This window comes from Elgaria multicarinata, chromosome 12 (genome assembly GCF_023053635.1).
Source record: "Elgaria multicarinata webbii isolate HBS135686 ecotype San Diego chromosome 12, rElgMul1.1.pri, whole genome shotgun sequence".
Lineage (NCBI taxonomy): Eukaryota > Metazoa > Chordata > Lepidosauria > Squamata > Anguidae > Elgaria > Elgaria multicarinata.
In genome coordinates this window covers 28,990,679-29,004,005 of record NC_086182.1, presented here as the reverse complement: position 1 = coordinate 29,004,005, position 13,327 = coordinate 28,990,679, and the positions used below count along the sequence as shown (strand labels likewise).

Genomic DNA, 13,327 nt, shown 5'->3' with positions numbered 1-13,327 from the left:
CAACGGAAGCCGGCACCCCCAGCAAAGTGCAGGGGGAAACAGAATCTGGGGGGGAGCACTGTGTGAACACAGCCGCCCCCGCACCTGGAGGAGGGGAAGCCAGCCTTGCCAACGCCATCGCTTTCTGCACAACCAAGCGCTGCTTTGGAGAAATAACCCCCTCCGTGGCTGTTCTTCCTGCTGATTGCCTTCACTTTTAGACCCTTTCGGAGACGACGACGTGCCATTCTCTGCCGGCAAGGTTTGCTCGCACGGCTTTAATTAAGCCTTTGGGTTTTAAAGCTCCAATTTAATGAGAGAAAAGGAAGCACTAAGTTGTTGTTGTTGTTTTTAAAAATAATGTAAGTGACTCGTACACGAAGAAAATAGGTTTGATTTTGAAATACGAAAAGCCATTCCGGCCCATCGACATTAATCCTGAGAGGTTTCGAGAACTTCAGCTTCCCCACTAAAAATCAGAACTTCAGCTTCCCCACTAAAAATCAGAACTTCAGCTTCCCCACTAAAAATCAGCACGAGTTGAACAGGTACAGTTTGTGTTCAGGTAAGACCAGTGGAGGTCAGTGGCTCCGATTTTGGTGGGGCTGTGAATCCACTCTGGGATTCAGCCAGAGCCAGCCTCTAAAGCAGCTTTCCTCAACCTGGGGCGCTCCAGATGTGTTGGACTGCATCTCCCAGAATGCCCCAGCCAGCTGGCTGGGGCATTCTGGGAGTTGTAGTCCAACACATCTGGAGCGCCCCAGGTTGAGGAAGGCTGCTCTAAAGTTCTCCAAAATGCTGGATCCATTTTCTCTCTCTTTCACCCTTCTCTCTCTCTCTCTCTCTCTGCCACTCCTCCTCTCTATCGCTCCATCCCTTCCGCCCCGTGTCTTACTGTGGCTGCTTCAGGCTCAGTCCTGAGTCAGTCTATGGGACAAATCCATCTTGAAGATCAAAAGGTAACCAGAGGCCAGAAGCAGAGGCAAAAACAGTTCAAGTGTAATCCAAGGGAACAGGATCTTATCAGGAACCCAAGGGTCAGCAGCATGAGAGATCGGTTCAAAGAAACAAGATCGGGAAAGCTAGGCTGTGAAATACTAGGGGCGGAGGTAAAGGCGTGTTCCAGCAAGCAGCAGGTCTATGGTGGCGTTTCCAGTGCCCCACGCCAGGGGAGACATGATAGCACTCTTCAAATGCTTGAAAGGTTGTCAAGGGAGGGCCAGGGTCTCTTCTTGATCCTCCCAGAGCGTAGGACATGGAATAATGGGCTCAAGTGACAGGAAGCCAGATTCCGGCCTGACATCAGGAAAAAAACTTCCTGACTGTTAGAGCAATACGACAATGGAACCAATGACCTAGGGAGGTTGTGGCCTCTCCCATACAAGAGGCCTTCAAAGTGGCAGCTGGACAACCATCTGTCAAGCGTGCGTTAAGGTGGATTCCTGCATTGAGCTTCCAACTCTTGGACTTCCAACTCTACTATTCTAACATTAGCAAGCAGCACATCAGAGGCTTCTGGAAGAAGTCCTCCTTGTGAGGAGGGCCCTACTCACAAGAAGCCCTTTACTCATGAGGAGCTTCCCTCGGCAAACGGGCACTCCTTCTCACAGCGGTTCTTCTGGCCTGCTTCTTTAGTCACCACTGCTCTCATGGGTTAGGGGGTCCGTCAGCCTCAGAGGCCCGGGATGAGCTGTCTCCCTCAATGGCCCAGCCTCCTCCTGCTCTTCTTGCACAGACTGCTCTTTTACTCTGGGACCTCAAAGTCCTCCTCCGAAAAGGATTTCTCCAGCGGAGGCATGGGCCCCAATGGGCTGCCAGGCAAGTGGCAGTTCACTTTTGACAGAAATCTGAAACGTTTGCTTGCAGAGGGCTTGTGAAATTAGGCCGAGGGCCACCTGCTGCCCACTCTGGTTTTAAGACCCACACTTACGAATGGAGACATCCCCAAATGCCAAGGAGAGCCCCCCCCCACACACACACACACCTGGCCATCCCTGCCATTGCTGCTCAACTGCCAGCTCCTGGCTCTCCCGTTCCTATCAGACGATGATGACTTGTTATCATACGGTACTTAGCGCTCCTTTTATCGCTGCGATTTGATTTAGTGTAAGTGCTTTCTGCAATTTTTATCGAGTTACCTGCCTTTGGCATGCTAATGGAACGAAGAAATATACGTTTAAGAAATACCCCCGCTTTCCTTTCCTTTCCTTTTTTTTTAAAAAAGGGCACTCACATTCTGGAACCAGGAAGTACAAATGACACACTCATCATTTCAAGCGCTTGTCTGGCCATCGAAAGAACAACGGGGTAACAGGAACAGAGTGTCGGAAGCCACAGGGAATCGAAGATGGAAGGGCAGAGGCAATGCACACGGCAAGAGAGGAAGAGAGGATGAGGCCCACAGCTCACCATCTGAGGACCGCAGTCCTAAAAGTAACATCCAAACTCTCTTGCTTTCAAGCCTTACACAAACCAAGGCCTTCAGGGTTGCCAACTTCCTCTACCGCAAAGAAGACGATGGTCTTCCTTTGACAACAAAACAAAATTTGAGATTCTTGGAATTCCAGCAAGCCCACCACATTCTTTCAAATAATGTCAAATTTCACACGTCATCACAACTCTACAGATTTCTAGACAACACTGTTCAGATTCTAGGGAACTCGCCTTTACTCGTCCGTCCGCCCCGCACCTCCGGAATTATTTCTCTGCCCCCTCAAAAGCAGGCAGCAATGCAGCTGGGGCCTTTGCTTATTCTTAATCTCACCACCCAAGAGTTTAGGACTATCAGACATTCATTGACTCACTGACATGTCTTGCTTTAATCAAATAAAGAATAAAACGGACACTTTGAAAAAGAACCGATTATCAGAAGGGAAGTATTTTGAATTTCTGTTTAAATAAAATAAAAGCAAATTCCCCGAACACAGACTGCCGGAAAAGTGAGGGATTAATTTGCATGAGAGGTTGACAAATAAAAGCTGACGGTGGAAGAACAGAGCAGAGCTTGGGCCGTCCAGAGCTGAGCGAGAAAAGGTGGATCATGAGAATGAGGGAGCCTTGAAGTACCGAGTGTGAAAGACCCTCAGCTCTCAAATTATCCCGCCAGGAGAGCCATAAATTCAAAACCTTCCCAGGCAGAGTCCAAAACATGCAGTCCGGCCCCAAAGAGATAAAGGAATATCAGAAGTCTTCCAGCCTACATGTGTGCAAATTGACAGTGTAACGAAGTCGGTAAGAACTCTCTCTCTCTCTCTCTCTCACACACACACACACACACACACACACACACACACAAACGCACGCACACACACACACACACACACACCATGCTTCCAAGCATTCATGGCTGCTCAATAGTCACCTTATTCCCATACCCTTTTATAAAATCTGCTCTATTAATTGTTCTAGAACTGGGTTCTCCAACATGGTACAAGCGTGAACCAATGTGTCCGTGGACACCTTTCTCGGCACCTGCCAAGCTCCCGACCCCTCCTGATTTCTTATTTTAGTTTTTAGGATTTTTTAAAATTACTTTTTTCTTTTTTACTGAGATGCTGGCATGCTCAAAGCAAAGGCTGCCTCCCATCACCATCTTTATTCGGGATCAAAAGAGCGGTTTTGTGTTTTGCACCTCTGCCTTGCACTTATTTTCTTGGGTAAGTCACTTTTCTTTTAGTCTCACCCGCTTCGTGATTGACCACACCCACCATGGCAGCCATTTTGTGAACAGGCAACTGTCCCATGCATGCCATTTTGTGAGAGCACCCATGACACTCTCTCAAAATTCCAGAAGTGCCCACTGACCCAAAAAGGTTGGGGGACTCAATTCTGGGGGGTGGGGTGGGAAAATAATCTCTACTGAAGATGCAGTTGACACACCGTCCCCTAGGACGTTCATGGCGTCAGTTGCAGCTTTGCTCTGCTCCTCCAATCCCAACGCGCCGCAGCGCCATGTACCTCCTTCCACAAAGCCAAAGGACAGCCCGTCTTTATTGTCCGAGGTCATCAACAGCTCCACAATCTTCCTCTTCAACAGGGCCTGTGCAAAGAGAACATTCACGGGTGTTAGGGTTCTATGCGGATATATGGGAGGGGAGCTCACATCAGGAGAAAGCCAGGCCCTGCAATGGTTTAAGCACATAAGAAGAGCCATGCTGGATCACACCAAAGGTCCGTTTCATCCAGCGCTCTGCCCACACAGTGGCCAACCAGCTGCCTCTTCTCGATCTCCCAGAGTGCAGGACACGGAATAACGGGCTCAAGTTAAAGGAAGCCAGATTCCAGCTGCACATCAGGAAAAACTTCCTGACTGTTAGAGCAGTGCGACAATGGAACCAGTGACCTAGGGAGGTTGTGGGCTCTCCCACACTAGAGGCCTTCAAGAGGCAGCTGGACAAGCATCTGTCAGGGATGCTTTAGGGTGGATTCCTGCATTGAGCAGGGGGTTGGACTCATTGGCCTTGTAGGCCCCTTCCAACTCTGCTATTCTATGATTCTAAGACCACAATAAAGACGCGAGTGTAATAGCACCCTCCTGCTCGTGTTTCCCCAGCAACTGTAGTACATAGGCCTACTTCTCTGACACTGGAGGTAGCATATAGCCATCAGAACTAGCTGACACTGAGAGCCTTATGCTCCATGCATTTGCCTAGCCCTCTGTCAAAGCCAACTAAATTGAGGGCCATCTCTGCATCTCTTGGTAGTGAATTCCGTAGTTTTAACTATGCACTGTGTGAAGAAGTACTCCCTTTTATCTCTCCTGGATCTCCCGCCAATCGGCTTCTGACAGCGGGCGGCAGGGAGTTCTCAGCCGAGCAGAAGGTATCTATCCCTAGCCTGGCTGATCACTGGGGCTGATGGTGCAGGATTTTCTACTGGCCGGATGCTGAGAGTATTCAGCCAGGACAATCACTGCAGACGTTAAAGCGCCAGGCTTCTTTTTCGTTTCAGCATCTTACATCGCAACATCGTTCAGCCTCCAGGTAAAAATTAGGCGAAGCATCCACCTGCTGCAGCGGGAGAAGCCCTTCACGTCTTTGCCGCACTGCATCACTTCGTTCCAAGGAACGGAACGGCTGAGGGGAGTGTTAGCGAGCAAAGACTGGGAGGGGATCTACATTGCGTACTGAAGGCGCTTGACTGCGCCTGCAGTACGCCTCCAAAGCGATTGTGTAGATCCTAGAAGGAAGAGGAGGAGGAAGAGGCGGCTGGGGAATACGGCCGCGTCCTTGCCGCTGCCACCGCCCACCTCCCCACCGGCCTCCTGCTGCCGGCGAAATTGCCACTCGGCGGAAGAAGGCGGGGCGGAGAGCGGAAGGAGCTCTCCGCCCCGGGTGGCTCTTTCGCCGGCAGCAGGAGGCCGGCGGGGAGGTGGGCGGCGGCAGCGGCGGCGGCAAGGATGCGGCCAGGTTCCCCAGCCTCCTCCTCCTCCGCCTCTTCCTTCTAGGATCTACACAATCGCTTTGGAGGCGCACTGCAGGCGCATGCAAGCGCCTTCAGTACGCAATGTAGATCCGCTCCAAACCTATGCCTTCCCGTAAGAATCACCGGAGCCTTTGATGAAAATGGCCCCGTTCAGACAATGGTTAATGGTAACCATTTTGTGGTTAAGCAGCATGGTTTAGCGTGTTTTCTGAACGCGGCCAATGGTTGCTCCGACTCGCTCCTAAATCACAACACTGCCCACGAGGAGCGCTTGAAACAGCCGCCCAGCTGTCCTGCTACCTCCTTCTGCAACGGGAAGGTAGGTGAAGGAAGGGCTGAAGAACGGAAGTGGGAATTCTATGCACACTTACTCTGGACTAAGTCCCACTGAACTTAACGAGGACTTTTCCCACATCGCCTCCGAATTGATGTAGGATTGCAGCCATGATGCCCAGGGCACGCATACTTGGGGGAAAGCCCCAATGGACTCAGCAGGACTTACTTCCAAGTATTATGCACTGAAACTGTGCTACAAATTCTATACAGCATGAACGCGGAATCACCGGTCCGTGACCTGATCCAGCCTGCGGAGGTTCTGTATCAGGCCCGCAGCGTCTCCTTGAGTCCGTCTAAGGGCCGGGGCTATTCCAAGCAGCCCTCAAGTGTTTTATAGCCACAGTGGGAATGGTAACAGTCACCTTCCACATAGGAGAGCCATGCCTTCTGCTGACAGAGAACTACTCCCCGCTGGCTACATCACACACACAAAAATGCATGAAGAACATCAGAAGTGTCCTGATGCTGGATCAGACCAAGGGTCCATCTAGTCCAGCACTCTGTTCAGTGGCCAACCAGCTGTTGATCAGGGACCAACAAAGCAGGACATGGTGCAGCACTTTTCTTTTTCCTAAAGCTTTTAAAACCTGATGTTGTTTGGACTCTATACTGTTAGTTTTACCCTACCCTGTGCCTGTTTACCCTACCCTGTGCCTGTTTGCATTCTCTTCCCCTCCTTATTGCTTTACTATGGTTTTATTAGAATGTAAGCCTATGCGGCAGGGTCTTGCTATTTACTGTTTTACTCTGTACAGCAACATGTACATTGATGGTGCTATATAAATAAATAAATAAATAAATAAATAATAATAATAATAGCAGCACCCTTCCACCCATGTTCCCCAGCTACTGGGCCTCTGATACTGCAGGTAGCACAGAACTATCAGGGCTAGTAGCCATTGCTAGCCTTCTCCTCCAGGAATCTATCCAACCCCCTTTTAAAGCCATCCAAATGGGTGGCCATCACTACATCATGTGGTAGTGGAGTTCCATAATTTAATTATGCGCTGTGAGAAGAAGTACTTTCATTAAAAGACAAAACTTGCTGACGGTACTAATAGCAGCCAAAATTCCAGCTTTTATGACAAGGGCTGCAATTTTTCATGAAAGCCGAGATTCCTTTGGATTCTTTCTTACATCCGAGTAAAGTCACAGGAGACGGAGGTGTTCACTATTCTGTTTACAGATGCACTTACAACTATTAAGGCATAAATGAAGCCTTGCAATCGCATTACCTACAAGAATTGTGGCATTTAAAACACAAAACCCAGGAGTGTTGCATTCCTGTTGTTTAAGAACAGCAGACTGAGACACATCCTTAGCATGAGGGATGATGCAAGAGAAACAAAAATAGAAACAGCCGTGGGAAGCCCAGGTGTGCACGTAGGCTTAAATCATTAAATCCTGAAGTTTATTTGAATATGTGCTCGTATACCTTGTGCGAGGCTGATGTTGCTAGCAGGGTGCTTTTAGCCAGAGAGGCTGAGAGATCCAGGAACTGAGAATATGAGCAGCCGATTATGCGAAATATGTCTGGCGCGGAGGCGACGCAGCCTCCGGTCAATGCAATTTGGCTTGCTGCGTGGAGGGAGATCTTTTCAATCCCCTTTAGACAGTCTGAGTTCATGTAGAACCAACTATGTAATGAAGGGGAAAAGTAGATCTCTCAATCCAGTCCACTTTCAAGTCAGGCTGATTCTCGATGCTGGCTGGAAGAGACCGTGAGTAATGTAACTCCTCCCAAGTGGCTTTTCCCCACGTTCTGACTAAGCAACGGTTCGGTTCAGACACCGGGAAGAGAATTAGGAATCTCACCGGGTGACTCCTCTGGCTGAATGTCTGCATACTAACTGAAAGAAAGGAGATGACTTTGACCAGATTTAATCCCGCTAATTCGCCAGCGGCCTTTCAGCGCAAGGCGCCAAAATAAGCCCCGAGGAGCCTTATCAAAGGCCCAGTTTCACAACTGAAGACAGATTCACACATTGCATTTTTAAGTGTCCACCAAGGATGCATAAGTGTACACATGAAAGTGTGAACAAATAGGGCTGGGATCACCATGGGCACCCAGATGCCTGCAGACTGCTGTTTTAGCACTCACCTGGCATCCTGCCTCCCTCAACTTTTTTTCATTTCATTTTCACACTGCCCTGCAGCTGAAGCTGTCTCAGCGGTTCACAAAAATTAAGCTTTAATTTTATTTCTTTATTTGATCTGATTTTTTTAAAAAAGCAAAGTGCTGGCCTCTAGTGCTCAGAACACACCTCTGCCTTGTCCTGGCGCTCCTGCACAAGTGGCTTTTCTTTAACCCACCGTGGCAGCCATTTTAAGAATGAGCAAGCCCGCCCCCCCCCCCGCCAAGGCTGCCATTTTGCGAGAGTACCCATAAAACCCTCAAAATTTCAAATGTCCAAACCAATCCCAAAAGGTCAAGGACAACCAACATGTGCATTATATACATGTACTTATTAGAAAGTCAGAATTGACTGGGGCTCCTCCTTGTTCTAGTAGCAAACCCAAGTTTTAGGGCCTTTTCACACATTATGCAGCAGCAAATCTGGGTCTGCTCCTCAATCATGTGTGAAAATAAATAAATGAACATGAGTGAAAAATCAGAGGGGTTACGTGTACTAAAAAAAAAAAAAGTTCTCCTTAAGATAAAAGTGAAGAGTTCCTCAACGTTCCTTGGGGCAGCTGTTAAATCTAGAGATCAGAACCTCATCCCTCAAAAGGGTTGCCACCACGTAAGCCTGGGAGGAGGCTCTAGAGCCAAAACATGCTTAGCGTGTCAGTATCAATTCTGTGGCTACCAAGGACTGATTTTATGAATGAATGTGGTCAATATTTAACTGTAGTGCTTTGATTTACTGAATTTACCGTTTTCCAGAAAGGAAGCTGTGTTGATCTGCTTCAGCAAAAATGACAAAGAGCCTTGTTGCACCATAAGGACTAAGAAAAAGACTCTGTTGGATCTTAACATAGTACTCCAATATACAACTGGGACCGCAATACCTGATGGAACGCCTCTCCCGACATGAACCTACCCGTACACTGCGCTCAACATCTAACGTCCTCCTCTGAGTGCCTACTCCGAGGGAAGCTCGGAGGATGGCAACAAGGGAGAGGGCCTTTTCGGTGGTGGCCCCCCTGACTGTGGAATGATCTCCCCGATGAGGCTCGCCTGGCGCCAACATTGTTATCTTTCCCGTGCCAGGTCAAGACTTCTCTCTTCTCCCAGGCATTTTAACAGCATTTAACAACGTTAAGTTTGTTTTTAATGGACCCCAGAATTGTTGTTTTTAAATTGATACTGTTGTTTTTATACTGTTTTTTATGTTTTGATGGTTTTTAAATTTTGTATACTTTTAATGTTTATCATTTTTAATTGCTGTAAACCCCCCAGAGAGCTTCGGCTGTGGGGCGGTATATAAATGTATTAAATAAATAAATAAATAAATACACTCTATTGATTGTATATGGTAAGTGATTTGCCTTTTTTAAAAAGTGTCTCCCTGTTTGTTGATTTTGTTTGCTTGTTTTGGTCTGTGGGTTGTGTAACCCAAGGAGGACTGTGTAACCCAGAGGAGGCGGAATGAGCTGGCGTCATCCCGTCTCGTTCAGGATGTCCATATCAGACAGGCCAACGGGCCATGCTGGTTGGGGGGTGATGGACGTTGCAGACAAACACATCTGGAGGGCACCAGGAGGAAATCTACACGTCGTACTGAAGGTGCACGCAAACGCCTTCAGTGCGACCAGAAAGCGTGTGTGTAGATCCTGCTGGAAGAGGCGCAGGAAGAGGCGGAGAAGGAGGTGGCTGGGGTATCCGGCCACGTCCTTGCCGCCGCCGCCCACCACCTCCCCGCCAGCCTCCTGCTGCCGGCACCCATCCCGGCTTCTTCCCTCCTCACCGTGAGTAGCCGGGGTCAGCAGAGGCTCTTTCGCCAGCAGCAGGAGGCCGGCAGGGAGGTGGTGGGCGGCGGCGGGTGGCGGCAAGGACGCGGCCGGATTCCCCAGCCACCTCCTTCTCCGCCTCTTCCTGCGCCTCTTCCAGGGCAGGATCTACACACGCGGTTTCGGGTCGCACTGAAGGCGTTTGCGTGCGCCTTCAGTACGACGCGTAGATTCCCTCCAGGTTGGGAGAGGCTGGTTGTCTTACACCGAAAAATAGGCTGCTCCGTAAGCAGCTCCCTCGGAGAGGCCTCTTGCACCTAAAGCGGTCACTGCTTCTCCCCCAGGACAAAGCTCAGGAAAACAAGCGGAGCAGACGCAGCAAGGCCCCTGCCCTGTATTCTTCTGCAGCGGCCTTGCATTTGAACCAGCCGAGAGAGAAAACTGAGCATGGCTCAAGGAGGATTTGCTGAGCTAAAAATGGTCTTCTGTGGGCACCAGTCGCCCGGATCAACGCAGGCAGGGCTAGGCAAAGTCCTTTGCTGGATAAGCAAACAGAGGGAGGCATTAGTGAAATTAGCCTGTCTAGCGCCGAGCGTCAGATTACAGGGGTTTATAGGGCAGCCTAGGTCTGGTTTGAAAGAAATAATCTCCCACAAGGAAGGCTTTAAGTCTAGCCACTGTGCCAAATGCTCATTGAATTGCCCTCTTTGGTTTAGAAACCCAAAAAGGGGTTTGTTGGATAAAATCTCTTCCGTTAAACCAGGGGTGTCTCAATCCTTCTTTTTGGCTGAGCTTACCTTTGAAAGGTCAGGCAAAGCGGAGTTGTGGCTTCTAACTTAGGCAAGAGCCACACTACTGGCTGCCTATTTGCTACCGGGCCAGGTTGAAGGTTCTTGTAATTGTGTACAAAGCCCTAAACAACTTGGGACCAGGATACCTGAGAGAGCGCCCAGTCACTGAGGTCATCCGAGGGCCTGCTCCTGGTGGTTCCACCTAGATCCATCCTCCGATTGGAATCCATCAGAGGAAGAGCCTTCAGCGTGGTGCCCCCCCTCCTGTGGAATTCCCTGCCTGCCTCTGGAGGTCAGGCAGGCTCCGACCTTGTCCTCCTTTCGGCGCCTCCTGAAAACATCTTTATTCCAAGAAGCCTTTCTTTAACATGCAGCCTTGGATTACTGTTATTGCTTCTTTTAAATTTTGTTTTAACTGCTTTTATTCTGTTTTTATTTTCATTTTACCTTGTACACCGCTCCGAAATTTTTCAATGGGGAGCGGTATATAAATATTCTAAATAAATAAATAAATAAATAAATAAATAATAGCAGTATGGAAGGGCACTGACATCTGTTGGGACACAGTACAGATTCCATATCCTGCTTTCATACGGCTTTCATAGTGTTATATCCTGCATGGTGAAGGTACGGCCTTATTCTCCAACCTGGCGCCCTCCAGATGTTGTTGGACTCCAGCCACATGGCGATTGGGGATGGTGAGAATTGTGGTACAAGACATCCGCAGGGCACCAGGTAGGGGAAAACTGCTTGGACAGAACACTGAAAACTCTAGCAAGGTAAAATATTTTGTGGCTGGTGATACGTTGCTCTGCTATTCAATCCTGCTCCCACATTGTATTTTTAATTGTTTTGTTGTGTTGATTGTATGGTTTTGAAAATGGATGATGGTGAGCCATCCCAAACCGACAGGCACGCAGAACAGACATTTTTGTAATAAAGTAGTAATTTCTTCAGCGTGGCTGCAATTTTAGTGATAGAATTTACCTGTTCAGGGTGCAATCTTATGCATGTTTACACTGGAGGGGGGGAATCATACAACTCCCAGCATTCCCCCGCTAGACATGCTGGCTGGGGAACGCTGGGAGTTGTTGTAGGACATTATTTAAGTCTAAACATGCAAAGGATTGCACCCTTCGACAATTTAAAAAACAAAAACAGTTTTCCAATGGGCTAAAAAGGCAGCCGGATTAATTTAGCAGATTATTTTTAAAATTGTATTATTTTAAATACAAGTTGTTGTTGTTGTTATTATTATTATTATTTTAAAAAGCTGCAGATGAAAACTACCATTTTAGAAGAGGCATTCCTGAGTTCTCAGTCCTAGAACAGGATCCGTCTTCTAAGGTGGTGCCTGACACAAGACCATGGGATTGGGGGGGTGTGGTTGGCATAATCACAACTATTGTTTTACTCAAATGCAAATGAACAGCGCAATCCCTTACATGCCTCTTCAGAACTGAGCCGCATGCAGTTGAATGGGCCCTCCTCCCAGGTAAGTGTACAGGTGAGATGCAGCCTAATCCGCTGTGGAATGAGCTCCCCAGAGAGGTCCGCCTGGCGCCTACACTGTACTCCTTTCGTCGCCAGCTGAAGACCTTTTTATTCTCTCAGTATTTTAACACTTAATTTTAACTTAAATTTAAATTTTATTCTTCTAATTCTGTATTTTAATCTTATATCAATTTCTGCTGCGTGGTTTTATCCTGGTTGTGCTTTTTATACTGTATTTTGTATTTGTTTTTTTAGACTGTTGGTTGTTTTATTATGGTTTTAATTTTTGTGAATTGCCTAGAGCTTCAGCTATTGGGCGGTATAAAAATGTAATAAATAAATAAATAATCCTCCAGAGCTCAGAGGAAGACACGGGAGCAGGGGGCGGGGGGAGAAAAAGGGGAGGGGCAAGAGAATAGAACCAGGAACATCGTAAAAAAAAAGAGGCAGCTGGAAAACTTTTACCTTTTTTATATGTCCCATGTAATTATCGTCTTCGGCATAAGAGCCGTATTCATTCTCCACTTGCACGGCAATGATTGGGCCCCCTTTCTTGTACTACAGAAAGAGAGATGGGAGAAGAGAACATAAGCGGATCGTCTGCGACTGGAAGGTCTCGTCCAAATGCGAGGATTTCCTGAGAAGCGGAGTATGAAGGCGACGTCAAGGAGCTGTGCGACCAGTTTGCTCCAGTGGGCTTGTCCCAGGAAGGCCTGGTTTGAATTTCCATCTTCAGTACCAGTCTAGAAAAAGTCCTCCTGGCTCTGTACCTCTTCAGGTTGTGGAAGGAGGGGAGTGGATGTCTGAATGCTTGACCGCAACAACAACAAAAACACTCCTTGCACACAGAAACTTAACAACATGCAGAGAAGTACATTCTCTCCCTCCTCTCTGCCTGCTAACTTTCTACAAGCGGGAAGGTTTAGACCCGGGGAACATTCACATCTCCGATTCTGAAGTAGCGTCAGAGGAGGGTTGGGCCACATGCCTGGTCTGAAGGCGCAGGTGGGCCCCTCCGCTGCAAACACGAGATGGTTTGGGGCAGATGAACCATCTCTCTGCCTTGGTTCCCTGCATGGACAAATTGGGACTTTCAATCATAGGGGTCAAGTCTAGCCAAAAAAATAGAATCATAGCATAGTAAAAGTTGGAAGGACCCTATAAGGCCATTGAGTCCAACCCTCTGCTCATTGCAGGAATCCACCTTAAAGTATCCCTGACAGATGGTTGTCCAGCTGCCTCTTGAAGGCCTCTAGTGTGGGAGAGCCCACAACCTCCCAAGGTAACTGGTTCCATTGTTGTCACTCAGGGAAAACTTCCTGGAACAACAACACTTTCAGGAAGTGCTGGAAGGAATGCTAGGTTGGCACCTGTCTGACCTCCAAAGGCAGAGAATTCCATAGGATCGG

General features: G+C 48.3%; 1 protein-coding gene across 1 annotated transcript in view; it reads right to left on the bottom strand.

The window, feature by feature from the left end:
• Positions 1–13,327, bottom strand: part of LOC134407380 (beta-galactosidase-1-like protein 2) — an 80,924-nt gene that overhangs the window by 36,302 nt on the left and 31,295 nt on the right. Inside the window, exons 6-7 of the mRNA XM_063139120.1 lie at positions 12,384–12,476; positions 3,937–4,018 (exon numbers count right to left, since the gene is read on the bottom strand). Of these exons, the coding sequence (XP_062995190.1) occupies positions 3,937–4,018; positions 12,384–12,476 (175 nt within the window). The remainder of the gene's footprint in view (positions 1–3,936; positions 4,019–12,383; positions 12,477–13,327) is intronic.